The sequence below is a fragment of the Triturus cristatus genome, chromosome 3_2, assembly GCF_964204655.1.
Source record: "Triturus cristatus chromosome 3_2, aTriCri1.1, whole genome shotgun sequence".
In the NCBI taxonomy this organism is placed as follows: domain Eukaryota; kingdom Metazoa; phylum Chordata; class Amphibia; order Caudata; family Salamandridae; genus Triturus; species Triturus cristatus.
In genome coordinates, this window is record NC_140584.1 from 1058576446 (window position 1) to 1058604175 (window position 27730).

Sequence of the window (27730 nt, forward strand, 5' to 3'; positions counted from 1 at the left end):
ACAGTGTAAAGCATTTGTTGTACACACTCAGTCAGCAAATGGTCCCAAACACAAGAACTGAACTCTAGGCCAATGGTTTGTATATAAAAATATATAGTTGTTTTATTTTAGAACCACAGGTAGGTATCAAAATATACTTTCTCAGAATGAGATGCTTTAGTTAAATACTTTCAATAGGCAATAGACTTTTGAATGCAATAGTTACAGTTGTTGCAATAGGCAATACTATTCAAACACAATTATAACATTGAACTCAATGGGACTTTTTAAGTAAATGAAATTTCAGTTACTTTGCGTGTGATTTTCTTACTCAGGGTTGGATCCTGGATTCAACCCTGGGCCATTTCCTGTAAACAGTTGAAATAAATTTTTTTTGTTACACAGGCGATTTTTAAGAAATATTTGTAAGTTTCAAAAATCGACACTTAGAAGAATTTTTGGCAAAAACCAGGCAATGTTATCCTATGGAGGAAAATCAAGTTATTGGTAAGTACGGTTGTAATTACTTTTCAGGGTCAGTGCTGGGCACCAAGATCCAGCACTGGGACCTCTCCTGATAACAGGTGAGTAATTTCGTTTTCGTAGATCGGTTGATATTTAGTGAATATTTTAAAGTTTCAAAACTCGACACTTAGAAGAATTTCCAAGTGAAACCAGCCAATGTTACCCTATGGAAGAAAAGAGAGTTATCAGCTCTTGGTTAAGTACTCGATTGGCAGAGTTAAGGTCCTGGGCACAGACTCCGGGGTCTCCCAGGGTCAGGTAGGTTTCGTTGTTACACCCTCAGCGGCACAGGGGCAGCCGGGAGCAGAGAGAGTTAGGCCCAATGTTTGCCTATGGCGGGCAGGTGGCCTTTAGTTGGTGGCTGCTAGCAGGCAGGCCACGCGCCTGTGGGAGCTGGGCTCCTGGTCACTTACTCAGGGCAAGTGAGGAAGTAGATTAGGATAGATGTTGCATTCCTAGGGGTACTCGGGCAGCTGGGTGCAGGCTTTTGAGCCGTCGGGCGCTCAATGGATTTCAATGGCGAAGCTTCAAGACGAACAAAGGCTGCAAGCTCGGGACGAAGATTCTTCAGGTGCGACTACCACTTCGAGAGGTAAGTTGGGACGCTGGAGGTTAGGTAGGCACCCAGGGCGCCGGAGTGTCTTTTCGCATCGGGAAATCTTACCCATTGCTGGTCGCGGTTGGAGGGGTACCTGGCTCTGAGGCTGCAGGCGTCGTCAGGAGCGCCGAGGTGGGTCCTTGGGTGCTGGATTCTTGGTCATAGTCGCCGGGGGGACGTCCTCGGGGTCTTTCTCCACTCAGGCACAGGCCGGGCTTGGGTGCAGAGTGTGCAGGAGTCGCGGTTCCTGGTTGGCACCAGGGGTTTGTTACTTGCTTTGAGCAGAACCACTGCTCGTGGGGGTTCCAGTCTTTGTAGATGAGAAAGGCAGCCAGGTCCTCCGGGGTTTTTGAGGTTGTTGACCACTGGAGATGCCAGGTTTTAGCAGGAGGAGGATCGAGGGTCGACAGGGCTGGGGCCAAGTCAGTTGGTGTTGTCCTCTTGTTAGCAGCTGCAAGGCAGGTCTTCTCTCTTCTTGTTCTTCTTTCTTGTTTCAGAATCTGAGCAAGGAAGGTTCAGGGTGCCCCTAAATACTACAGGTAGGTAGAGGTCAGGGACCAATGGGTCCCTTCCCTGGGGTGGGTACACCCCCTATCCTGCCACTCTCCAGTGGGAGGGGGGCAGAAGCCTAGTCCTGATTGGGTAGTGCTCCCCATCCTCAAGATGGCGAGAGCCCGGAGTTGTGCTTCACCTCGCCTCCCCCACCTGAGGGGTGGGGTTGGCAGAGGCTGGCACTCCCCCTTTCCTCACTTAGGTATTCCCGCTGATCTTCCTGCCAGAGTGGGGTTCAGAACCGGTAAGGGCCAGTTGCTGAGTACAGCAAGTGGCCTGGAGAAGCTCACAAAGGCGGCATTCCTTTGAAGCTTCCCCCTGCCCATCCTGAGGGAGGAGACCTAGCACCTCACCCAGGACGTGCATTGTTGCAGACCCACGAGAGCGGATGGCTCTCTACCCAGGGGTCCAGCAACATTTCTGCTGTGTGGCAGCCTAGGCAGCCTCTCAGTCAGGACGCTGGTTGTTGGTTAGGTTCAGGGGGCATCTCTAAGATGCCCTCTATCGTGCATTTTACATTAAATCTCACACTGACATCCGTGTGGGTTTAATGTGCTGAGAAGTTTGATATCAAACATCTCAGTCTTCAGTGCAGCCATCATGGTGCTGTGGAGTTCGTGTTGACGATCTCCCAGCACCATAAACTCTTAATGGCAGCACTGCACTTACAGTGCCCAAGAATGGACCTGGGTACTGTAGGGGTACAGGGCTCATGCACCTGTACCCACACCACTGGCATAGGGCACCCAGCTAGAGGGGTGACTGAGGTATGCCAGGGCAGTGTGTGTTGTGGGCATGGCACACAGGGATGTGCGCCATGCCGACTCGGTTTTGTTCTGCACCTAGACACTCAGCCTGCAAAGGCAGTGTGTGTGTGTGTGTGTCAGGGTACAGGGCCTCTAAGGGTGGCACAATAAGTGCTGCAGCCCTTAGGGGCCTTCTCTGGTCACAGGGCCCTGGGTACCTATGGTACCATTTACCAGGGGCTGACATGTGGCCAGAGATGCCAATTGGGTTTAGGCGTCATGCAGTTTTAGGGAAGGAACACAGGCCCTGGGCACCTTATTGGTAGGAGCCCAGGGCACACTCAGTCAAAGTACATCAGCAAATCAGCAAAAAGTGGGGGCATACCATGCAAGAAAAATGGCACTTTCTCACAGCGGGCCCTTCTTCTGAGTGCAGGAGACTTGGCCACAGCTGATGGCAGACCGATTCCGACATTTCTATCTTCTTCCTGGGTGATATTTTCACAGCAAGAGAATACCAAAACAGGTCATGCACATATATTCAAATGGGTTCTGCATTATATGAATAAACTTACATTGATTTATTCCATAGGTCTCTTTTCACTTAGCTACCTACCTAAGCACATGCAAAACGAACACACCAAAAATGTTTGAGGTAAATACAAGCGATACGACAAAAAAAAGCCCTATGAAGAGACCCTGGATTTCTACCCAAAATCCAGCAGGGACCATCACTCACTTGAAAATGTGGGCCGTCTTGCGCAAGAAGTCCTGCTCCTGCTGGTTTGTGTCCGAGCTCATGCTCTGTTCGATGACCGACAGGAGGGGCTCAATGATGTCAAATACCAGTGGATTCTCCGGCTGCTTGTTCAAGAACACCTCGATTAGATCCAGCACCTGCAACATCACAATCGGTTAGAACACACCTATGCGTGGTGAGTGATCGACAGGCCATTTATATCTGTTGTAAGTCAATGGATCAGCTTCTGTACATTAAGCAAAGCCTAACATTTCTACATGGAATACTATTTAGTAGGTAATGGGCAAGTAGTTTGGCACAAGAAAATGTACCACTTTAAACCACAACTTCCCAAGCAGAGATCCTTGTACACAAGTGGATGCAGAAAAAGAAGCGCGCAGGCTGAACCTACAAGGCTTATAAGGCGTTTTATCTTTCTTGCGAACAAAAAACTGTCCAGCTGCAGAGATGAAGTGTCTGTAAGAAGGAACATGCCATGGAGAGGAGCAGAGCGGTCCATTGTAGCCTATGTTAATTGTACGAGGAGTAAACAAATACACTGCAATATGCAGCTAACCTGCCCTTAGTTTTGGCTTCAAGGTAAGCCTGATCCAGTTAATCAGAGTTAAATTTGCCAGTAGCCCAAGCATTGGTCAATGCTTAGCCACAGACATGTGACAGCACTACACACAGCGAAAAACAAATACTTTATGGGTAGAATGCTTCATCAATCACTGGTAAATACACTGGGCTGGATTCCAATCCATCATTCTTTAGATCGCCTGTGCCACTACAGCATATTTAAATCAGCCTTGTTCCTCCTCCAAGACAACCTTTGGCAGAAGTATGAAGGACTATAAATACAGCTATAATAATTCCACATAATAAAATATGCTACAACTTAAACAGCTGGCTTGAGTTTTTTCTCAGTGAGACAAACCACATGCAACAGGAATGCTGAGACGGGTTCCCATAGCTGACTAGGTTATAGTCATAAAGCTACATTTATGTACTCCTATCCAATAAGGCTGAAACCCATGTGAGGCTGAGATTTTTATGGCAGTTGAGACTGGGCTGTGCCTAATGGAACAGGGTCAGGGCTGACTTCCATGTGGTTGGTTCACATCTCTAGTGAAACAGTGAGCAAAACTTTGTTACACTGAAATACAACTAGGGTCAACTACCAGTGACCGATTAATTCAAGCATCCATCCACACACATTTTAGGTATCGCCTACAGACGCTCTTGGGCAAGCCCATTTTACGAATGGTTGGCTTTCTTGCTTCAGAATCATATTAAATTGCTTTTGTTCTTCTTCTCGTGTTTTTTCATCCATGGAACATAGCTTCTTCAACATCCTTTTAAAGGGATTTTTTTGTATTCTTCCACGTCTTGCGTTCCGGGCAGTGCTTTTTAAGTCAGGAATACAATACAGCGCAAGTGTCTAGATGCGAAACATCTAATTTGAACTTCTAGTGGGGATGAGCCAGCCTACGGATTACTATTGGCTGGCTTTATTGCCACACATTTGCTTGCTTTTTATTTGTCGATTGTGTGGGCTTGCCTTCTTTCTGTGTATGTCTCCGAGCATAGGCTCTTTTGTGTCCATCCACTGCTTACTTTTCGGGAACAACATTTTTCTTTTCAGTTACGCACTCCATATGAAGGCATATGTTTTACAGCTGTCTCTGTACTTCTCTTCCACCACTTCCTCCCCCCACCCCCCTCCACCAAGCTCTATATTGCTCTCTCTCGGTCCTGTGCTTCTCCCCAACCACCTCCATGTTGCGCTCTCCCTCATGTGCTTTTCCCCACGTTGCTTTCTTACTTGTGTGCTTCTTTTCAACTTCCCCGCCTGCTACCCATTGCTTCCTTCTCCCACCCTCCGATTCCCTGATGCTGCCCTATATGACCCTTACCAATGCTACACCACCCACGGATTTTTTAAATGTTTTATTTTTGCAGAGGACTAATACTTAAAAGCCCTTTTGTGCTACTTATATTTCCTAACTAAATGAAAAAATGCCACCTGTGTCATCACCTTTTAAAATTGTTTTAAAACCTTTTCACCATGCTGTCCAGCATGGCTAAAAGGCATTTGCAAAGCCAACCGGTCCCAAAGGCAAGACTTATCTGCTTTGCCAATGCTTGATGCTTGGCTTACAGTACTCCAAGAGATTGCATGCATTTTATTGCTGTATTATTGTGTACCACTTCCCCATAAATCCCCCACACTCTGGTCCATGTTGCTACTTTCTCCCCCCTGCCAGCTCATCCCTTGCTTTCAACAACTCTGCCTTTTGAGGGAGACCCTAGACAGCGCTTGCGCTGTCAGGATGATCTGACATATGTACTTTGTGGGGTTTTACTCCTATCGGTTTTCATTTTTCAAATCAGTTGTCTTGTAAAATTCCTTGCTGGTCAGTGGATAACTTTTCTTCAAGGTCCCTCCTTTTTGCACATTGTTTACTCCCCCGGAGTATCGCCCCAGGACTTGTCGGCTTCCACTAGTTTCTATTTTACTTTCTGCTCAGGAACTTTTTTTTTAAAATTCTGAACAGCTTTTCAGACAGCCCGTCGCCCAATTCATGCACGCTGCGCTCCCTTTGCTCTTTGCTGGTGCTGTTCGCTCTCCTCCCTGTGCTCTCGCTGGCTCCCCTGGTACTGCCGTCCTCCCTCCTCCTTTAAAGCCTTTTCCCTATCTCAGTCTCACCCCTCAGCATGATAATGACGTACTTCGAGCTAAAAGCAGGCAGGGCTGCTGAGGTAAGGGGAGCAAGCGTTCCCGGTAACCAACTATTGCTGCCAGCTGGTATTAGTATTGCTCCAAGAACATGCATTAATGGTACACCTTGGCTGCAGTTCGGGTACTTCTACTGCATGCTTACTGATGTGCAACAAAGATTGCTAAAAAGTCAAATTACAACTTGGCTAATTCTTTGGTAGGCCCAGCCTCGTTTTGCGCTTCTTTTCAATGTGAACTGGGCATGTTTTGGGTTACAGGGTTACTCCTTCCTTCAGTGAGCAGGCTCGTGGGTTTATCGATAAAGGACTTCGTTTATACTCACCTTCACCAGCTTTCTCCTCCACAGTCCCGCGGCCCAGCATAGGTTCCAAGTAAGCTACATAACGTAGCTTGATATCCATGTTTGCAAGCCATTTGTTCTCGTGCTGGTACAGGACGCAAAATCTGCTGTGCTCACATTTTAATGCACATCCAAACTAGTATTTGAATATAGCCACTCCTTACTGCCACCGACTTTCGGCAATCCTATAACTGGAATGTTAAACCCCATCCATCCTATTGCACAACATAAATGTTCTTGGTCGGTGGGAAGTTGTTGCAAGGTCAATTGTCCGTGGCATAGTAATAAAACAGATCAACACAAAAGTGAAGGTTATGTGTTTATTTAATTACCCGACCCTCCAGTGCTTTGGAAGTGTTCAGTCCAGGGACGGGCTTTACATCCATTCCTAAACATTTCTATTGCAGCTATGGCTCAATGAACCCATGGCGCCATCGCTCCTTCACCACGTCTTATACCATCACCGGCAGCGATTCATCACAGCTGTTGCACCTGTACCCTTACTTGTATATCTTTCTTTATTATCACATATGACAGCACTTCCAAATAGGTTAGTTCAGGCTACAAGCTGTACAAAAATAACACTTTGAATAAATCCTTCTCAATGCATTGCTATAAAGTGCCTATTGGTGTCAAAGCTTCCACGTTAAATAACAGTAGATATTGTAGCACCCACTCCTCAGTTGCTCCTAACCCAACCCACACCTCCCATTATTGTTGCAGACCTTTATCTGGTTTTCCCAACAGCTGTCATTCGCTGCTGGGTTGCTCTCATTTTACAAAGAGCTTCCCAGCATGTTAACATTTCTATATATTTTTTTTAATTTACTGATCCAAGTGGCGCTTGCCATGTTGGAACAGGTAAGTAAAAAAAAATTTAAGAAATGGTGCCTACGTCATGCTACATGCGTGTGCAAACATCACATTTGAAAACCATGGCATACACGCACGGATTTGTCATTGCACTCTATTTTTTTTAAATCCAAACAAGCACTTTTAAATCCGATTTTACCAGTGCCTACCTAAGCACTCATTGTCACACAAGTTTCAACATCGGCAAGGCAAAGCTAATATTGCCAAATCGTTTCCAAACTTCAGAAATAAAGCATATATTGGTATGGTGGTAAATTCAGTGGACTGAGCTCAGCCAGAGACCTGTATTCCACAAGAAGGAACCTGGGCAATGCCAATTCTGCTTTTTATCCATTTGATGTTGATAAAATAAGTATCATGCAAAAGGATCAAGTTAACATTATTCAGATAGCTAGAGATAGTTCATCTTGTGTTGGGGGGAGCTATAGAAAAAACTTCATTATTCGTCAGTCACTATAGATAATGCTGTTGTTGGGTGCAACAATATAGTCCAACACCAGCACTCAGAAGGGGTCAACGAGGATTGTATGTGGACAGAGAAATAAATTATGATTTTGGAAAGTTGCAAATAGGTATATTTCATGTATAGCGCCCCCTCCTTTTTGGTATGTCCGCGCTATAGAAAAATCATACACATAGGTACAGACATCTGTTGGCTTTGCTAATATGACAGTGCCTTAAAAAGTTTAAAGACCAAAGGAAATGTGATGGACTTTTTTTAAAATTTTGTTTAGAGGACATGTTTTAGAATATGCTTCTCAACGAGGTGTACAGCATGGCGAGAACTGGCACTGTTAGTAAGCAAAGAACTCCACGGAACTGAATCAGTTGCAACAGAAAAGCTGCACAAAGGAGGCTGGAAAGAAACAAGTTGAGTTTTGTAATTAGCCAGAATCTTTCAACCAGCAAACATCTCATTTGTGTCTGAGATGGAACGAATAGTTTCTTACCTGTCGGTGTAGTTTTGCAGCTTGAAGATCTTTCTGGATTCACTATGCTGTGCATTATTCCGCGATCTGGTGGTTGGGTCCGGATTCGTAGTCTTTCCATTGTTTTTTTTTTGTTTGTTTTTTTGTAGCCCAGGGGGGCGTCGACGTCCCACCATTTGGTGCACCTCTCGTGACGTCGTCGTGCTTCCTGCGGAAGTCCCACCTTTGGGGCGCCATCTTCGGGTTCTTTTTTACTCTCGTTTTTTTTTTTTAACCCTAGGCGAATGATTAAATTATATGTCCACTTTTCTGTAGTATTTCATTCCTTCTGTTCTTTGTTTTCCCCCCTCTTCCTCCAGCCTCATCTTCCTGGCGGAGGTGGGTGGGTTCACTAGTGAATCCAGAAAGATCTTCAAGCTGCAAAACTACACCAACAGGTAAGAAACTATTCGTTTTGCAGCGTGAATCTTTCTGGATTCACTATGCTGTGCATAGACTTTGTAGCGGTTTGTTATCTTTGTGGCGGCTGGGTGGTAGAGGAGCGTTGGTCGTTGAATATGTGTTGAAGCACCTTCTGTCCTACTTGCGCTTCCTTGTTCATCTGTATGTCAACGCAGTAGTGCTTGGTGAACGTGTGCACTGAAGCCCATGTTGCCGCCAGGCATATGTCCTGAATGGGCGTGTTTGCCAGAAAGGCAATGGTTGCCCCCTTCTTCCTTGTGGAGTGAGCTTGAGGCCCCTCCGTTAGCTCCTGTCCTGCCTGTTTGTGGCAAAACTGTATAGTCAGTGCAATCCATCTAGCAATGGTGCCCTTTGTCACTGGTCTACCCATGAAACTCGTTGCAAAGGACACAAAGAGCTGCTTAGTTTTTCTGTGCTCCTTGGTCCTCTCAATGTAGTGCATCACCGCTCTTCTAGCGACTGGAGTGTGTAGAGCCTTTTCTGCGTTCGAAGTTGGGTTTTGAAAGAAACTCGGTATCTGAATACTCTGGTTCATATGGAACGCAGACACGACTTTAGGCATGAAGTGCGGGTCCGTTCTCAGGACAACCCTATCCTTGTGTATCTGTATGTAGGGCTCTTGTAGCGTTAGTGCTTGCAGCTCGCTCACCCTGCGTAGCGGGGTTATGGCTACCAGAAATGCCGTTTTCATAGTCAACATTTGCATTGAGGCCTTGTGGATGGGTTCAAACGGTGCCTTCATAAGCTCCGTTAGGACCACGTTGAGGTTCCATGCCGGCGGCGGCAACCTCTTAGGTGGCGCGATTCTTTTCGCTCCTTCCATGAATCTCTTTACTACCTGCGACGTAAAGAAACTTCCACCTTTCTCCCCTCTTGTGTAGGCTACTATCGCCGCTAGGTGTACCCTTAGGGAGGTCGAGCATATGTTACTTTTCAGAAGGTGCGTGAGGTATCTCAGCACTGTTGAGTCCTTTGTCATTTTATTTTGCAGCCCATTTTTCCTGCACCATATTGTAAATCTTTTCCATTTCGCACTATAGCATTTGCGTGTAGTTGGTCTCCTTGCCTCTCGCAGCACTCGCATAGTGCTTGGAGGCACTCTAAGGTCCGCAAACTAAGTCTTCAGGAGCCATGCCGCCAGGCTGAGGCTCTCTGGTTCTGGATGTAGAACCTCTCCGTTCTGCATGGAGAGCAGGTCCTTTCTTCTCGTGAATCTGTGGGGATTGCCTTGAGCCATTTCTAGAATTTGGGAGAACCAAGTCTGCCTTGCCCACTGTGGTGCCACCAGGATCAGTGTCACGTTGCTGGTTCTGCACTTGTCGAGCACCCTGTGTAACAGTGGTATCGGCGGAAAAGCGTAGGCAAATGTCCTTGACCAGCTTATCCATAGGGCATTCCCTTGGGATTGCTGATCTGGTTGCCTGGACGCGAAGCTTTGGCATTTTGCATTCTGGCGTGTTGCAAACAGGTCTATTGTGGGAGTTCCCCATTTCTGGAAAAGCTTCTGCGTTTCGTGCCCATTGAGCTCCCACTCGTGTGAAGCCGAGGTCTGCCTGCTTAGCCAGTCTGCCTCCACATTGTCCTTCCCTGGTAGGTGAATTGCCAGCAGGTCTATCTTGAGAGGTATGGCCCATCTCCAAATCTCCTGTGCCAGAGTGGAAAGGGGAAACGACTGTGTCCCACCCTGTTTGTTGATATAAAACATGGTTGTGGTGTTGTCCGTTTGAATCAACACTCTCTGGTTGTACAGGTGCTTCTGGAATGCCTTCAGGGCTAGCAGGACAGTCTTCAATTCCAGGTAATTGATATGTCTGATCACATCTGCCGGAGCCCACAGAACCCTCACTCTGAGTTTGTCCATGTGTGCTCCCCATCCCCTTTGAGATGCGTCCGTGGTGATGGTCACAGATGGGTTTGGTGGTGCCAGGCTTTTTCCTGTAGTTATGTTGCCCCTGTTCCACCAAGTTATCTCTTCCTGCACTGCGTGCGTAACAACCACTAGATCTTCCCAACTTCCGCTTGCTTGTGACCATTGCTGTTGTAGCCATTCTTGGAATGGTCTCACGTGAAGTCGTACATTTGGGACCAGGTGGATACAGGACGCCATCATCCCCATGATCTTGCTCACTGTTCTCACTGTCAGAACTCGCCCCTTCTGGTAGAGGCGCGTCTCCTTCAGTAGGGCTGCTGCTCTCCTGTCGCTGGGCACGACCGTTCTGTTTATGGTGTTGATTTTTGCTCCCAGGAAAATCTTCACCTGTTCTGGCTTCATTGATGACTTCCCTCAGTGTATCGAGAACCCCAGGTTAGTCAGTGTCTTTGTCACCCGTCCTGCGTGTTTCTCGCACTTCTCGTGGGTGTTTGCTTTGATCAGCCAGTCGTCTAGGTAAGGGTACACATGAATCCCCTTCCTTCGTAGGTATGCTGCGACTGCCGACAGGCATTTTGTGAATACCCTTGGTGCTGATTTCAGACCGAAGGCCAGGGTCGTGAATTGGTAATGATCCTGGTTGATGCTGAATCTTAAAAGACTTTTGTGCCTTCTGTTTATTGGGATGTGCAGGTAGGCATCTTTGAGATCCACGGTGGACATGAAGTCTCCGTCCCTTATTTGGGGCAGCACCTCCTGTAGTGATGTCATTTTGAACTTCTGTGTTCTGATGAATTTGTTTAGGTATCGCAGGTCCAGGATGGGTCTGAGATTTCCGTCTACTTTCGGTACCACGAAGTAGTTAGAGTAGACCCCTTTGTTCCTTTCCTTGTAAGGCACTGGCTCGATGGCTCTCTTTTCGAGCAGCTTCAGTGTTTCCTCTCTGAGTTGAGCAAGCTCTTGACCTGAGCGTTGCCTTCTTTTTGGTTTTCTGTTTGGAGGCGTTCCATCCAAGTCCACGCAGTAACCGTGTTGCATGACGTTCAGTATCCACTTGTCTGTGGTTATACGTTGCCATTCCTGTAGGTAGAGTCCCAGTCTTCCGCCTACCGGTGTTGGATGCTCGTAGGCGATCGGGTCTCGTCCCCCCCCAGTTGTTTTTGCATTGCGTCTCACCCCTGGGGGTATGTTGGGGGTGAGCGTCCCCATGCGTGCCGAGTCACTTAAATGAGGGTTGGTCACCCCCTCGTCTCCTTTGGCCACGTCCGTTTCCCCTCCCGCGAAAGGACTGGCCCAGAGGCTGGTACTGCCAGTTTTGTTTTTGCTGACCTTGCTGGCTGTGACTGTCACCCTGCTGTCCTTGCTGGAACGTCTGGTGCGACGCTCCCTGCTGGTTACCTCCTCTACCGTAGGGTCTCCTAGTTGGAGTGCCTCTTCTCATCCCCCTGAACTGTAGGGCCCCCATGGACCTCGCCGTCTCGTTCTCTTTCTTCAGCTGGGTGAGCTTTTCGTCCACTGTTGCCCCGAATAGCGTTTCCCCGTTGAAAGGAGTGTTTAGTATGTTGCTCTGCACCTCCTGTTTGAATCCAGAGATTCTCAGCCAGGCCTGTCTTCGTTCGGTGATCCCTATGGCCATCAGTCTGCTTGAAGTTTCCGCCCCGTCCAATGCAGTCTTAATGCATGAGTTGGCTATATTTTTACCTTCTTCCACAAGGTGGGAGGCTCTTTGGCGGTACTCTTCAGGGAGGTGTTTGACTAGTTCCCCCATCTCGTCTCAGTGCTGGTACTGGTGTCGATTGAGAAGCGCATTGGAGTTCGCCATGCGCCAGTGCATTGCGGCGTTCCTTTCGACCTTCCTCCCAGTGAGGTCCATCCTCCTGCTTTCCTTATAGGGGGGTGGCCCCGAGGTCGCTGGCACGTTGGCCCTTCTCCTGGCCGTGGAAGCTTTGATGGAGTCGGCAGTGACCGCTCCCTTGATGTAAGGCGGGTCCAGGGAGGAGTGCTTGTACTTCTTCTCCGTCCTGGGCGTGATGGACCGGCATGTTGCTGGTTCCTTAAAGGCCTCCTTCCCTTGGTTCATTACACTTTGGAGCATGGGAAGGAACTGGCTCCTCGTCTGAATGGGGAGCAGAGTCTCGAGAAGGAAATCAGCTTTCGGTTTCTCCTCGTCCAGTTTTACCCCAAAGGCTGCTGCAGCACTCCTGACGACCATATTGTACACCCCGATGTCGTCGGGCGGCGTAGGCCTCGAAGGATACGTGTCCACGGGCTCTTCGGGATTTTTGGCGTCTATGTCTTGCCATTCCAGCTCATGAGTGGTTGATGGCGCCGAGCCGTAGAACGACTGCTGGTCGTCTTCGCCTTCATAGTAGGGGCCTTCTTCCTCCTCCTCAGGATCTCTCGGCAGCCCTTCGGCGTCGAATTCGTCCTGTTCCTCGATCTCGACGACGTCCGTCGACGGAGTCGTTGGAATTCTGAATTGTTTCATTTTGGCGTCGAACTCCTTCTTCCTCTGAAGGATGCTCTCCATCTCCGCCTCGAGCCTTCTCTTCTTTTTCTCCATCTCGGAGATGCTTTCGACGTCGACCGCAGGTCTTCGACGGAGCTTGCGTCGACGCTGGCTTGTCTTTCTGCGTCGAACGCCCCATTTCGTGGGCTATCTTCGACAAACTCTGCCTTTCGGCGTCTTTCGGCACCAGGGAGTCCTCGCAGGAACCGCTCGGCCTTTTGTCCATGGATCCACCCTTGGTCGTCGAAATTTTCGGCGCCGGTGCTCCTTTTGAGGACTTTGACTCAGATTTTCGAGAGTCACTCTCAGGTTTGAGGCCCTTTCGGGGGTTTTGAACTCGACGATTCTCTTACCTCGTCAGGCGTTTTCTTGTCGGTCTCTACGACCGTGAAGCTATCAGGTCCCTCGGTGATGTTGTCCTCATCGTCGGTGGAGAGGCCCAGATCGTAAAGCGACGGGGCCTTACCCTTGCCTTCCATGCTGAAGTTGGCTCTTCTCTGGCGTTCTCTCACCCGGAGCGTCTTCGGCGCGAAAGCTGAACAGGCGTTACAGTCCTTGCTCAGGTGGTCGATCGGTAGGCAAAGGTTGCAGACCGGATGCTGGTCCTTCTGCGCGAACTTGTGGTGGCAGTTAGGGCAGAATTTGAATGGTGTCTTGTCCATTGCGCTCAGAGCCCTGAGTGCGCATTTTCCAAGGGCGTCAAAGAAAATTCGTGAAAACTCTTCCTTCTTCGCGTCCCGGATGCAAGTTATTCCTCTCTGTGATCTTCAGTAGTTCTTTCCTCGACGAAACTCGCGTTTTCTCCTTCTTCCTTCGATTGAAATCCTGGAGCTTCTCGATGACGATCCAGACCCAACGGCGGAAAAAAGAATCTGAAGATGGCGCCCCAAAGGTGGGACTTCCGCAGGAAGCACGACAACGTCACGAGAGGTGCACCAAATGGTGGGACGTCGACGCCCACCTAGGCTACAAAAAAACAAAACAAAAAAAAAAACAAAGGAAAGACTACGAATCCGGACCCAACCACCAGATCGCGGAATAATGCACAGCATAGTGAATCCAGAAAGATTCACGCTGCAAAACTTCATGAAATCAGTAAATGCCAGCATCACATATTTTCAGACATGGGGTGTGACATGGCACAACCATTGATGTTGGTGTAGTGTAGTTCCTATATCCCTGATAGGCTCTGTGCATTGGAATAATAAACACTATAGTTTTGACATAGGACTGAGGTCAGTATGTCTCTATCGAGTAAATTAAACTTAATTACTTGTGTGTGCCAGCTAACTCAGAGGTCACTAGAAAACTTCTTGAATAAACAAGAAGGGATTAGTTTCTGACAACCGCATAAACATGACAACTTTGTTTCCTTTAGAATCGGAACAATCTCAGAATCGTGGAAACAACAGATAACAGTTTCACTCAGTCAATCGTGCATGCTTCGTTTCTACAGCAGAGTTACAAAGAAATAGATAGACTGGCTTTTCAATAAAAAGGGTTTATTGAACAGTCTTCTTTCTCGTGCAAGAGATCTGAACTGCTACAATCGTAAGACAGAATGTGAAGTATAATATGTACAGCGTTAGCAGTAAGATAAAATAATACTGCAATAGCATGGTTTGTAGCTATGACCGATATTCATAAAAATACATACATAAATAACAAAGGCTAAAATGTTAATACTCATCTGATGCTTCTAGCTAGTTCTACCCACAGTGTACCTAACCTAAGTGTAGTACGAGGTAAGAAGTAGGTGCTGTTTGTCTATAGACTAGTTTAGCTATAGTTGCCAAGATTTGCCAAAAGTCCTGCTAGGTTCTAGTCCGCTCCATACCTTAGAATGAGTGAGGTTGGAATCTCTTTCAGAGTCTCGATCTCTAACACCCCGCAAGGGGGGTCAGAAACACTGGAGCTGAATTCTCTGCGAGGAGGATAACATCGTCTGGTCAGCGCGCCAGGCGGGGACTTGACTTCCTTCCGAACTTGCCGTGGCGAGCCGCGTCGTGCAAGTAGGCAGCCGATGGTAATTGAAGGTATATTTATACCTTGAAGGCGTTTAGGAATGCCAGTATTGACGTAAAAGTTGGGCAGAAGAATGTCATGAATGAACCCCTAGGAAATAGATGTTCATGCATAATAAATTAGTTCTTGGAGAAATCATTATCCAAGCAAGGGGAAGTCTTAAAGGTTTAAGAGTCTGGATTTCCAAGAACTCGTGACGTAGATGAACGGATGTAGGTGGCCATACCTGTATTTGGTTAGCATGGATAATGCCTAAATAAGGGTAGGATTCCTATACCTAAATATGGGAAATGCGAATTGTGCCTATATAAGGACATAAATCGGGAAACCTATATACGGTATCTAAATCGACACACAACACTGGAAATTGACCAGTGTATTGAATAGCGCTTGCTCCAAATTCTTCTCTTACCATTGCTTGGCATTTGTTTTTTTAATATATGGACTGCTTCTCTCACAGGAGACAATGTCAGGGTAAGAGCAGTTCAGTACAGTAAAAGAGCACAGTGAAGCCAACGTTGAGACAGTAGTAATGCAAGAAACCCCCCTCCACCCACCCCTGCATCATCCTTCCTAAAGTTAGACACAGCCGAGATATGGAGCCCCCCCTGCATTTTTAGGGCTACTCCTTGAAGCTTGAGACATCTGATAGCATAGTGAGAAACCCCCTCCTGCAGGTACCTGTCCTTCCGTGAAGTTCGACACAGCTGAGGGAAAGTTTCTGCATCTTACTGGCTCTTCCATAAAGCAGGATGCAGAGTGGAAACCCCTCCAGCAAGAAACCCCTCCTGCATCTTCATACCCCCCTCACCCCACTTAAAACAGGAAACCGTTATGAGTATAGAGTACCTTCCTGCATTTCCCGCCCAATTCCAGTAACTGAGTGAGAACTCTCTCCTCCATCTTCCAAACCCGGCCCTGAAAGTGGGTACAGCGGAGACCCCCCGGGGGAGGGTGGCCACTTCTTGGCTTCCGTCTACCTACCCCGTCCCTCAATAGGGACATAGATTAGAGGTACTCTCTTCTGCATCTTCTCCCTGAAACTGGACACAGTAGAGTGAGTGAGAATCCCCTCAATATTTCTTTCCTTCCAAAAAGCTGGACACAGCTAACAGCCAGAGGGGGAGACCACCGCCTGAATTTTCTCCCACTCTATAAAGCCAGGTCCAGAGTAGTAAACTTCCTAAAGCTTGACTCAGCGGACGGTCAACCCCCTTCTGCATATTCCTAGCACCTCCCTGAAAACTGACAAGAGTGATAACCCCTCCTGCCCGTTTCTGGTCCCTTCATAAAGGACACAGGAGCACCCTTGACAATTAACAAAAGAAAATAATTTTTTTTTAAAAAACAACAACAAAAAAATCGCTGCTGGGTTCATACCATGGACAGACCCCGCCCACTTAAAGAACAAACGACACACCAAACAAGTAATTGCAAATTCATAAAGAGAACAACTTTCAAACCTTGGTTTTGAAATCCCGCCGCAATATTTTCTCTTTTCGGATTCTTTCCTTCTCGTCCTTCTTCGCTTGGATACGTTTTTTCTGCTCAGCAAAAAGGGCTGAGATGTTTTCGTCAAGAGCCATCATGGTCTCATCATCAACATCCGCATCACTGTCATCTGTATCCTTCAGGTTGAAAATAAAAGCAGTGGTGAAGCAAATTTTAAAACAGACTACCATGATGTGTACAGCATAGCAAAATAGGAGTCTGCACTGCAGCTGGCAGAAATAGTTACAAACTCTCTGCATACCAACAATATTATGAAAAGACCCACCTCTCACCTCATCCACCCATAAAGTAGACTGCCATCTTCTTCAAATGATAATCACTCATGATTCCTCTCACATGAGCACACTTTGGACAAGTCAATACGCCTGGCCTTCACTTTAATGATGGCTATTTTTTTTAATAGAAGTATATATCCCAAGATAAAATTTAAAAAAAACAAAAAACACATTCAGCCAACCTATCCGGCTCTTATATATTTGCAATAAATATGTTGACTTAAAAAACTTTTACTGATGTGGCGGCTTTACTAGAGATGCTTTTTAAATAACATGCATGTGAAACATTTTAGATATAAAAGTGTTGGAATGATTTTCTGCCATAAACCTATCTTAGCGTAAATATGTACAGTTTGTAACTATTCACCATATACTTTAAAGTGCACAAGAAGGAAAAACTAGAAAATTCACACGAAGGACCCAAGCCTAACACGTATAATGTTGGCTTAATTTGACAAAAAAAAAAAAGGAAAAAGAGTCAAATGCTACAGAATTAATTCTACAAGGTGAGAGTGAGGATTAGTTTTGAGGAGGGATAAAGTGATAGCGTGGATGCAGACATGGCATTATGTATGGGGACTGGGAAAGGAGAGAATGGATGGGAATGCACGAGCGACTGGATGGGGAGCAGAGGCGCGAGTGCATGGGGACAAAGCGGATAGGATGGAGTGATGTTGTAAGAGGTAGAGGAAGGTATGTGAGAGGATAGAAAGGCTTACAGACCACAAAGTAGTGAAAGCACAATCAGAAGAAAATGTACCAAGAAACTACCCGCAGATGCTCTGGAAACAAAGAGCTACTCCACTCTGTCAGGGTAACTAGTTATCATGTCTGAGCTCTTATCTCTCATGCCTTTGATCTGCACCTCTATGACTGACTATACTGTAGCGCTACCATCATTCTAAGCTACTGCCTACAATCCACATCTGCTAATCATTGGCTCCAATTACTTGGCCACCAATGCATAACCACCCCTCATGTCATGCCGAATCTTTGTCAGACCTAGGCTAAAAACATTATTAGATGTTCATATAGAACTCAAGGCCTGTAAGTCAGATTAATGTGGGGTTGATGCCTCACTGGACAGAAGAGCCTTGTCCCTCGTTATACTCTGCTCCGTTGACGAAATCTGAAAGTTCGCTTCACTTACCAATGCGTTTGCAGCCTTGAAAGCAGTCATCAGCTGCTGACGAAAATTTTCATCAACATCTTCTGGGTCCTTTTCTTCGTCCTCGTTATCAGAATCTTTTGCTTCAGCGTCCCCATCCTCCGAGCTGTCATCATCTGAAGAGTCATTACTTTCCTCATCGTCCTGACAAATAACATCAATAGAAAGTTTAACAATAGTCTTTTAAGCAGTATACTAATGGACATTATTTACACACACCTTCACATTTAAATGACAGGTTTGTGATCTTGCATAGCTGCAAAGCTGCCCACTTTGAAATCTGGAAACTTGAGTTCTAATTCACTTGCCAAAGAATTCTGAACAAATTACTTAATTGCCTTGAACCTAAAATTGTAAATACAGGGACTGTAAATGTGTGTAAATATATATTATAATTAGGGCTCACAGTTTTATGATATTTATATTTTGAGCATTTCCATCTGTATTTGCCCATATTTAGTGTTGGGTCATCTCACTCGTATTTATCTGCATTTATTTTGTGTACTGAGAATAGATGCAGTCGGAAAATGGCATTTATTTTGTGTACTGAGAATAGATGTCGGAAAATGATAAAGTCCCACATATAGTTTTTAAAATAGGTTATTTACATTACATATGGATGCACAAACCAACTTTAAGAGGCTGGCTTAGTATATGGTGTACACTTATTCAAGTGCTGCACCTTGCACTAATCCCGGGAACCCGTAAAATGATTTTAGTGGTCTTAGACAACAATAGAAAGCTCTCTAAGTTGTAGCTGTGGAGAGCAGCCTTCCGGCTTTTCTTAAAGGAGTGTTAAGCAGCTTGTTTTACCAGTTTAATCCTATAGTGCTGGTTAACTGAAAAAGAATGACAGTGTTTATATAAAAATACTTCCATTTATTACACAGCACTCACTAACATATTGGTACATCTTCTACCTGGAGATATCAACATAATATACAAGAATACTTCAGATGCAATCAGATACGTAGCACAAACTACAGTGGTCTCCAGGGGAGACCAAACCATATACTAAGAAAGTGGAATGTGAACTGAAAAGGAGAACAGGACTTGGAACAGAAGATCCAGAGGAACCAGAGACCAGGAACTACCCAAGGTGAAGTACCCAGGAACCCCACAGAGGCTGTGTGCAGAGTGGAAACACAGCCGCATGACCAATGGAAGTCAATGGAGAAGTTGCGGTTGCAGTTTAGCAGAAGAAGGACCCTTCCTAGAGGATCCCGAATAATTCCTCGGAGGACGGAAGGTTGGAGAGCCACCCCATTAGTGGATGCCCCAGAAAGCAGAAGAAATACGTTACTTACCTGTAACTGCAGTTATCCAGTATTGGTATCTTTCATAGATTCACATGCCTGAATCATTCCCCGTCGTCGGGATGGGAGTCCTCGGTACATAAGAAAAGTAATGTCTCACTAGACGTATAGAGAGATAGGCCAAAGGCCTCACATTAGTAACATATCCAGGTCCTTTTGTAATGAGGACCAAACTCTAGAGAACAACCAATCAGCTATCCCCACCCTCTGGAACCTTTCTGGAAGGAGCTCTAGTCCCTCAGATTTTCATAAGCACAGTGCTAAATAGATGTATCACTGAGAGAATCAGGTGAGCCCTTCCAGGGGAGGTGAGTGGGTTGCATGTGAATCTATGAAAGATACCAATACTGGATAACTGCAGTTACAGGTAAGTAACGCATTTCTTATCCAGTATTAGGGTATCTTTCATAGATTCACATGCCTGAATCAGTCGAAAACCCTTCCTAGGTAGACTGTAAGCCACAAAGAGTTGATTGGATTTGCGGAACATCTTTGTCCTATCCAGGTAGAATTTAAGGCAGCGTTTTAGATCCAGTGAATGCAGAGCTCTTTCTGCCACCATTTGAGGATCCGGCAAAAAGGTTCGTAAGACTCATTGAGGTGAAAGTCTGACAGGACCTTGGGAACAAACTTGGGATTAGTCCGAAGTATAACCCTATCGTGTTTGAATTGAAGAAAAGGGTCTTGAATTGAGAATGCATGAAGCTCGCTCACTCGCCTTGCAGATGTAAGGGCTAGAAGGAGTGCCGTTTTTCAAGAGAAACTGGAGGTTGGCTCTGTGTATCGGCTCAAAAGGGTGTTTCACAAGCTGAGCAAGAACGATGTTGAGTTGCCAAGTTGGAGGTGGAGACTTCACGGGAGGGAAAGTCCAAAACCGACCTTTGAGAAATTGTTTAATCAGTCTATGTGACCAAAGAGAAGGACCCGTAGAAGATCTCCTGAAACAGGATATCGCTGCCAAGTGAACTTTAATAGAGGCGTGAGCCAGACCTGAAGTCGCCAGATGGAGAAGATATGGCAATATTTGCTCTGTAGAAGAAGTGAAAGTTTGTACATTTGCAGACTAACACCAGATGCAGTATCTTTTCCATTTCGAGGAATATGTCTTGTGCGTACTGTCTGCTCGGGCCCGAGCCAGAACCGCCCTGCAGTCTGGAGGATTGTCTAGGCCATGGAACTCTCGGAACTCAGGAGCCAAGCCTATAATTTGAGAGATGCTGGATCTGGATGTCGGACTTGTTCCCGGTCTATTGTGAGGAGAGAGGGAAACGGTTTCAACGGAATTGGCGGTTCCAGGGAGAGAAGATGGAGCTCTGTGAACCAATGCTGGCGAGGCCACGCTGGCGCGGTCAGGATTAGGGAGCAGGGTTCTGCCTTCAACTTCCTGAGGACCCTGGGAATTAGGGGAACCGGTGGAAAGCGTAAGCAAAGACTTTGAACCATGCTATCGAAAATGCATTCCCTAGAGATCCCCGTTGGGGATGCCAGCTTGCGAAGTGTTGGCATTTGGCGTTGTGCTGGGTGGCAAATAGATCCAAGAGAGGTGTGCCCCATTGAGAGAATAAGCCGTTGAGAACCTGCTGGTTCAATTCCCATTCGTGACATGTTGTTTGTTGCCTGCTTAGTGAATCGGCCAGCACATGGTCTGTTCCTGGAACATATTCCGCTCTGAGGGAAATGTTGTGTTGAAGTAACCAGTTCCAGATCTTTTGAGATTCATGAGAGAGTGGCAGTGAACGAGTACCCCCCTGCTTGTTTAGGTAGTGCATTGTTGTAGTGTTGTCCGTCCGGACGAGCACTAGAGAACCTCTGATACTGGGAAAGAACGCCAGGAGGGCCAGATAAACAGCCCGTAGTTCGAGGAGGTGTATGTGAAGCTTCCGTTCGGAAGGAGACCACTTTCCGCTGATCAGAAGTTCCTGGAGGAAAGCTCCTCACCCTCCATGGACACATCCATTGTGATTATTTGTGGAGAGGCTTGAAGCAAGAAGGGCAGGCTTGAGAAAGATTCTGTGGACGAGTCCACCACTGTAGAGCAGTGACCATCTGAGGAGTCACCTGAACTACATAGTCGAAGGACCCTTTGGCTTCAATCCACTGAGTGGATAGTGATTCCTGGAGAGGGCGCATGTGGAGGCGACAGTAGGGCCCCAGCAGAATACAGGATATCATCATCCTGAGAAGAGATTTGAACAGGCGCACTGTGAGATACTTCCTGGATTTTATGCGGTTCGCCAAGTGAGGAAGTGTGCACTGTCACTCTTGTTACGGGAAAGCTTTCTTCTGGTTTGTATCGAGAATAGCACCCAGAAAAGTTATCCGTTGAGACGGTTGCAGGACGGATTTGTCTGGATTGAGAGTGAGCCCCAAGCGACTGAAAAGCTGTAGACGGGCGTCGGAAGATCAGCTTGCGCCGTCTAGAGAATGTGCCTTGACGAGCCAGTCGTCGAGATAGGGAAAAACTTGGTGACGTTGCTGCCTGAGGTATGCAGCCACTGGAGAAAGGCACTTTGTGAAGATGCGTGGGGCTGACTTGAGACCAAAGGGCAGGACTCGGAATTGGTAATGTCTGCCTGCCACAGCGAACCTCAGAAATCTTTTGTGATTCCTGTGGATAGGAATGTGAAAGTAGGCATGTTGAAGATCCAAAGATACCATGTAGTCGTTTGCATTGAGAAGTTGTAGCACTTCTTGAATGGTAACCATGCGAAACAATTGTTTTATAAGAATTTGTTGAGACTTCTCAAATCTAGAATTGGTCTCCATTTCTTCTCCTTTTTGCGCACCAAGAAAAAGCGGCAGTAAAAACCTTTCCCCCGCTGGCGAAGAGGAACCCGCTCTATAACACCTTTCTGGAGCATTAGTGAGAATTCCAGGAGTAAAAGGCGCAGATTCTTGTGAAGCATAGGTCGTGTAGGGGTCTGCGGAGAAGTCTGAATGAACTCCAATGAGTGTCCGAATTGTACCAGTTGAAGAACCCAACGATCCGTTGTGATCTGTTTCCAATTGTGTAAAAAATGGAAAAGTTTCCCTCCTACTTTGGAGGGCGGAGAGGAAATGGAGACTGGCGGTAGAGAAAAGTAATTGACGCCGGGCAGAATCCTTCTGTCGTCCGCCCTTTCCGCGAAAGGAGGACTTATTGTATGAAGATTGCTGCTGTTGGCGCTGTTGAAACTGCAGCCGATATTGCTGGTTGGAGGAGGAATAGGAAGAGCGATATTGTTGGTAGATTCCTCTAGTGGAAGATTGACCTCTACCCAGGGAGCCTCGAAAAGGGGGATTTTTAAATTGAAGGGTACCCAAAGCCCTGGCCGTGTCCATATCCTTTTTTATGCCTTGAAGGGCTTCATCAATAGGAGTGCCAAAAAGCAGTTGATCATCATAAGGCATGTCTAGAATCTTCGTCTTGATTTCCGGTCGCCATGTCGTCGCCTTAAGCCAACCTTGGCGTCGGAGGACCGCAGCCCCAGCCAATTGGCCGAAACCAGTAGAGGCGATGTCCATCGCACAATCGATGATTTCGGAAGCCGAACGTTCGCCCTCTAACAAACTTTTCTTCCTCTCCTCTTTCGAGTCGTCCGGCAGGGCCTCCAAGTATGGTGCAATGTCCGCCCACATCTGCCTGTTGTAGCGCCCCAATAACGCTAAAGAATTAGACGCACGCACCGTCAATGCAGACATGGAAGAAAAACGCTTCCCAATATTGTCTAGGCGTCTGCCTCCCCTATCTGGAGGGGCTGAAAGCGGAGCAGAAGGGTTTTTAGATCTCCACTGAGCTGCCTAAGTGATGACGGAATCAGGCTTTGGATGTCCGGTAAGACAGGCTGGAGCGGTGTCTGGAGCTCTGTACTTTTTATCCAAACGAGGCAACACTGGGGAGACCGTAGAAGGATTTTGCATGATTTTAATGCCTTGATCCCAGATGTAGTCTATGATCGGCACAGATCTCACTGATTTCTTTAAAGGTTCCTTAAAGTCATACAAGAAACAGTCTTGCTGGTGAGAAGGCATAGGAATTTTGAAACGCTGTGCAGACCTTTCCAAAACATTATGGAAACCCCCAATATCTTCAGGAGGCGAATCTGCTTAAGGAAGCACCTGAGACGCTGGAAAAGGCATGACGTAGTCGTCCCACTCATCATGAGTTGATTGGGAATCATGAACCTCTCCCTCTTCCTGTTGGTCATCCTCCTCATCATCCGTGGAAGGGGGAGGTGGTATTGTGACAGGCACAGCTGGTGGAGGTGGAACCTGAAACCGTGGAGGCGGAGAGAGAACTGAGGCATAAGACGTAGCAGAAGTAGGGAATCTCTGCTTGTAGTCAGAAATCAAAAATTGGAGGTCAGAAACCAAAGTCGCAGGGAGACAAACCATGGGTGGTTGGCGAAGATGGCTGTCGTCTGGATAATATGCCTTATCTTCTGTGTCTTGCTCGTCAGAGTCCGAGTCCTCCTGATACTTGACATGAAGTTCAGAGGGACTTGTTGCAGCCCTGAACATGCTGCCCTCATCTGAATCCTCCTCCTCGTCCAAAAGGTGAGACGGAGGTAATGGCTGGACCCTGCTTGGTGATTTAAGGGAAGGAGTCAGCTTCCTTTTAGTGACCTTGAGGTGAGCATATGCACTGTCCATCTTTGATTTTGGTGTCGTCGACGAGGCAGTCGTCGGTGTAGTCGTCGCTGACGAGGAAACATCAAAGGACACAACCGATGGTAGCGTCGACGACAGTAGCGTCGACGAGGTCCCCGTCGACGGAGTCGTCGTCGACAAAGTCGCCATCAACGATGGGAGGGACGTCGATGGAACACCCCTCGTCGATGCGCTAGTCGTCAAGCGTGGCGTTGACATGGTCTTGGACGACGACGATTTTTCAATCTTGATCGACGACAATGGTACAACAGCAGTCGACGATGACGTTGTCGACGAGCTCGATGCGGACGACGCCAAGAGTGTAGAGACTGTCGTCGTCGACGAGGTTACTCCCACAGCTGTAGAAGGAGATTTTGTCGTCGTTGAGGCCACCATCGACAAGGTGGTCGTCGACGGGGCTGAAGCAGGCTTTTTAAAGATGTGTACAATCCTCAGTGGAGGATCCTTGTGTGGTAAAGCCTTAAGCTGTGCCTCCAAAGACGTTTTCGGCATCTTCTTTTTCGGGGGCTGCGAAGGAGGACCTGGAGAAGCATCTCTGGACCTTTTCTGTGATGTTCTTGAAGACTGTTGAGCCCTCAATCTCCTCAGAGGACAAGGGGTATTCTTTGTCCTTAAAACTCTGCAGCCAAATTAAAAGCCGTCCCTCACGGTCTTTAAGAGTCTTTGATGAAAAGGTACCACATACTTTACAGTCTTTGGAGGAATGGTCCGGATAGAGACAGCAGAGGCAGTCTTTATGCTGGTGGTCGACATGCAGTCTCTTCTTATTGCAGGAAGCACAGGGCCTAAAAAGGCATTTTTTAGGAGTGTCTGACATTAAGACAGAGAAGACTTCACTCAGAAGAAGTAATTGTGAAGAAAAATCCACTTGAATCCCAGAAGCAAGGAAAAACTGAGCAGGGCTCAGTGGAGACTCCCTTAGCACGACGTGCGGTAGAAAATCTGAGGGACTAGAGCTCCTTCCAGGAAGGTTCCAGAGGGTGGTAATAGCGGATTGGTTGTTCTCTAGAGTTTGGTCCTCATTACAAAAGGACCTGGATATGTTACTAATGTGAGGCCTTTGGCCCATCTCTCTACATGTCTAGTGAGACATTACTTTTCTTATGTACCGGGGACTCCCATCCCGACGACTGGGAATGATTCAGGCATGTGAATCTATGAAAGATATCCTAATACTGGATAAACCAGGTTACCTACACCCGGGGAGTCTGGTTCATAGGGGTAAAGAGAAGTTGGAAACCTCCGTAGACGATAATAGAAGAGTTGGAAGAAAATGCCTCTGGAGAAGAAGGTGAAGAAGTCCGATGGAATCCAAGGGCGAATGCTGAAGTAAAGAACCGGCAAACAGAGGGGACAGAGTCTATGCCACTAGGAAGTGACTGGGAAGTGACCAGGAGGCACGAATACACAATGCCCACTGATGCCAGGCGACTCAGAAGAGTCAACAGTGACCTTGTCACTGCAGTTGTGGGGACCATGTGATGCGAAGGAAGACCAGGAGCCTTGCACAAGTTGGTTAGTCGTTGTCCGGTGGACGCACCAACAAATCTTGGTAGCCACAACTGGCATGGAAAACGAAGAAGAGCAAAGTTGGGACCAACAAGGTCCAGGAAAGTCACCAACAGAAGAAGAGTCAGAGCAGGCCCCGAACGAGCAGGGGAGCCCACTGAACCAGTAGAAGACCCTTCGGTGGACCCACAGGCCAAAGATAAGGAGTCGCAAAAGGACCTCAAGAAGCTCACCAAAAATGAAGGCCCACGTTGCAGAGGTTGCAGTGAGGATGCTGATCTTGGAGGGAAGAAATGCTGGAGGATGGAGCTTCTTGTAGCTCGAAGGCATCTGGAGTGCAGAGTCAACAAGTCTTGGCAACTGCAAGTTGACCCAGTGTATAGGGGTTCAGTCCCAGTGGTTCCGACGAGAGATACTGGCCTCAAAATTGCAGAGAGGACAAGTTAGACCTAGAGGGAGTTGCCGAACCACCACCTGTGTGGCTGATCCTCAGGAAGTCTGTAGAACGACACCGCAGTAGACCGGTCAGCTTAGTTGCAGGGCCTGCAGATGCAGGGGAGTGACTCCTTCACTCTAAGAGAGATTTCTTCAAGTGTCCTCGATACCCTCCTTAATGCCCACAGGTCTTTTGAAGAACCAGGCAGAAGCACAGACACACGACGAAGAAGACTTGCAGAACAGGGAGACTAGGAGCCTTTGCGGCAGTCTCGGTTCCAGGCGACGTCCAACAAAGTATAAGTGTCCAGACGATTGAAGAGCGATGTAGTTTAGAGAGTGAGTCTTGTCCCACGACAAATCAGAGGACACACCCACAGGTAAGCTCTTAAATACCATAAGGAAGAGGTTGGAAGGACTGAGTTCCCTCCCAAAGGAGGGGCTCTACAGAGGGGAGGATACTAAGTGTGAAGATCCAGGGCCCTCTGCTACTAATGAGAAGCACCGCTATGCAGGGAAATAATACATACTGTCAATTCCTAGGGCAACTTCAAATACTGTTATATCCTAAACCATCAAATAAACATTAGGAGAGACAAAAGTGATAAGAAAATACAAAAGGAAAATGCTACTTACCAGTATGCATCTGTTCTTGGCATGTAGAGCTGTAGAGTTGTATACTTTAGCATGGATCGCCATCTGGTGTTGGACTCGGATGTTTGCAGTTTGTTTTTGTCGAAGAAGTCTGTTAGTCACGAGATAGGTGACTCCTTCTTATGGTGACAGTGCGCATGTGCATCGACTCCATCCCCAGATTGTTTTTCGCCATGAAGGGCAATGATGGACTTAGTAGGAAAGTAGAAAAGGATGTCCATGTGTAATGTACCGAAGTAAGATAATACTGCAACGGATAATGGTATCCAGGGAGGTGGGTGGGCATATACAACTCTAATTGCCAAGAACAGATGCATACTGGTAAGTAGCATTTTCCGTTCGAGGCATATGAGCTATAGATTGTATACTTTAGCATAGACTATATAGCAGTTACTTTCCTTAGCAGTGGCAACCTGTATCCGTTGCAGTGGTCTGAAAACGTGTTCTCAATACAGCCTGTCCCACACTAGCTTGTTGCTTTGCTTGCACATCTACACAATAGTGTTTAGTGAAAGTGTGTGGTGTAGACCAAGTTGCTGCTTTGTAGTGGTCATCTAGGGGAATGTTCCCTAAGAAAGCCATAGAAGTCCCTAATTGCGTGTGGAATGAGCTCTAGGGGGAATGGTTAGCGTGCGTTTAGCTCTGAGATAGCATATTTGGATGCATTTGACAATCCATCTTGCAATTCCTGTTTTTGAAATGGGATTGCCCTTGTGAGGAGGGGAGAAAGATACAAAGAGTTGTTTATTCTTTCTAAAAGGTTTAGTTCTTTCTATGTAGTATAGTAACGCTTTATTTATGTCTAGTGTGTGAAGAGCACGTTCTGCAACTGAGTCTGGTTGAGGGAAAAAAAACTGGGCGTTCAATAGACTGATTAAGGTGGAAGGCAGAAACTACTTTGGGTAGAAATATTGGGTTAGGCCTAAGAACCACTTTACTATGATGCATTTGTGAAAATGGTTCTTGTATGGTTACTGCCTGGAGCTCACTAACTCTCCTGAGGGATGTGATAGCTACCAGGAAGGCTACTTTCCAAGTGAGGAACTGTAACACACAGGTATTCAAATGGGGGGCCCATGAGCCTGGTAAGGACAATATTGAGGTTGCAGAATGGGGAGGGTGGAACTCTAGGTGGAATTATTCTTTTAAGTCCTTCCATGAACGCTTTGATGGCAGGAACTCTAAATAGAGACAAGTGTTGTCTGTTTTGGAGGTAAGCGGCTATTGCAGGTAGATGTAGTCGTATAGATGTATATGCCAAATTACATTGTTGTAGATGCAAGAGATAACAGATAATGTTTCGAATGGAAGCATCTAG

The 27730-nt window shown here is 46.8% G+C and overlaps 1 protein-coding gene across 1 annotated transcript in view; it reads right to left on the reverse strand.

Moving 5' to 3' along the window:
• The window catches only part of MYBBP1A (MYB binding protein 1a), a 418097-nt gene that overhangs the window by 200676 nt on the left and 189691 nt on the right, over positions 1-27730 (reverse strand). Inside the window, exons 17-19 of the mRNA XM_085649771.1 lie at positions 17831-17992; positions 16357-16521; positions 3140-3297 (exon numbers count right to left, since the gene is read on the reverse strand). Of these exons, the coding sequence (XP_085505897.1) occupies positions 3140-3297; positions 16357-16521; positions 17831-17992 (485 nt within the window). The remainder of the gene's footprint in view (positions 1-3139; positions 3298-16356; positions 16522-17830; positions 17993-27730) is intronic.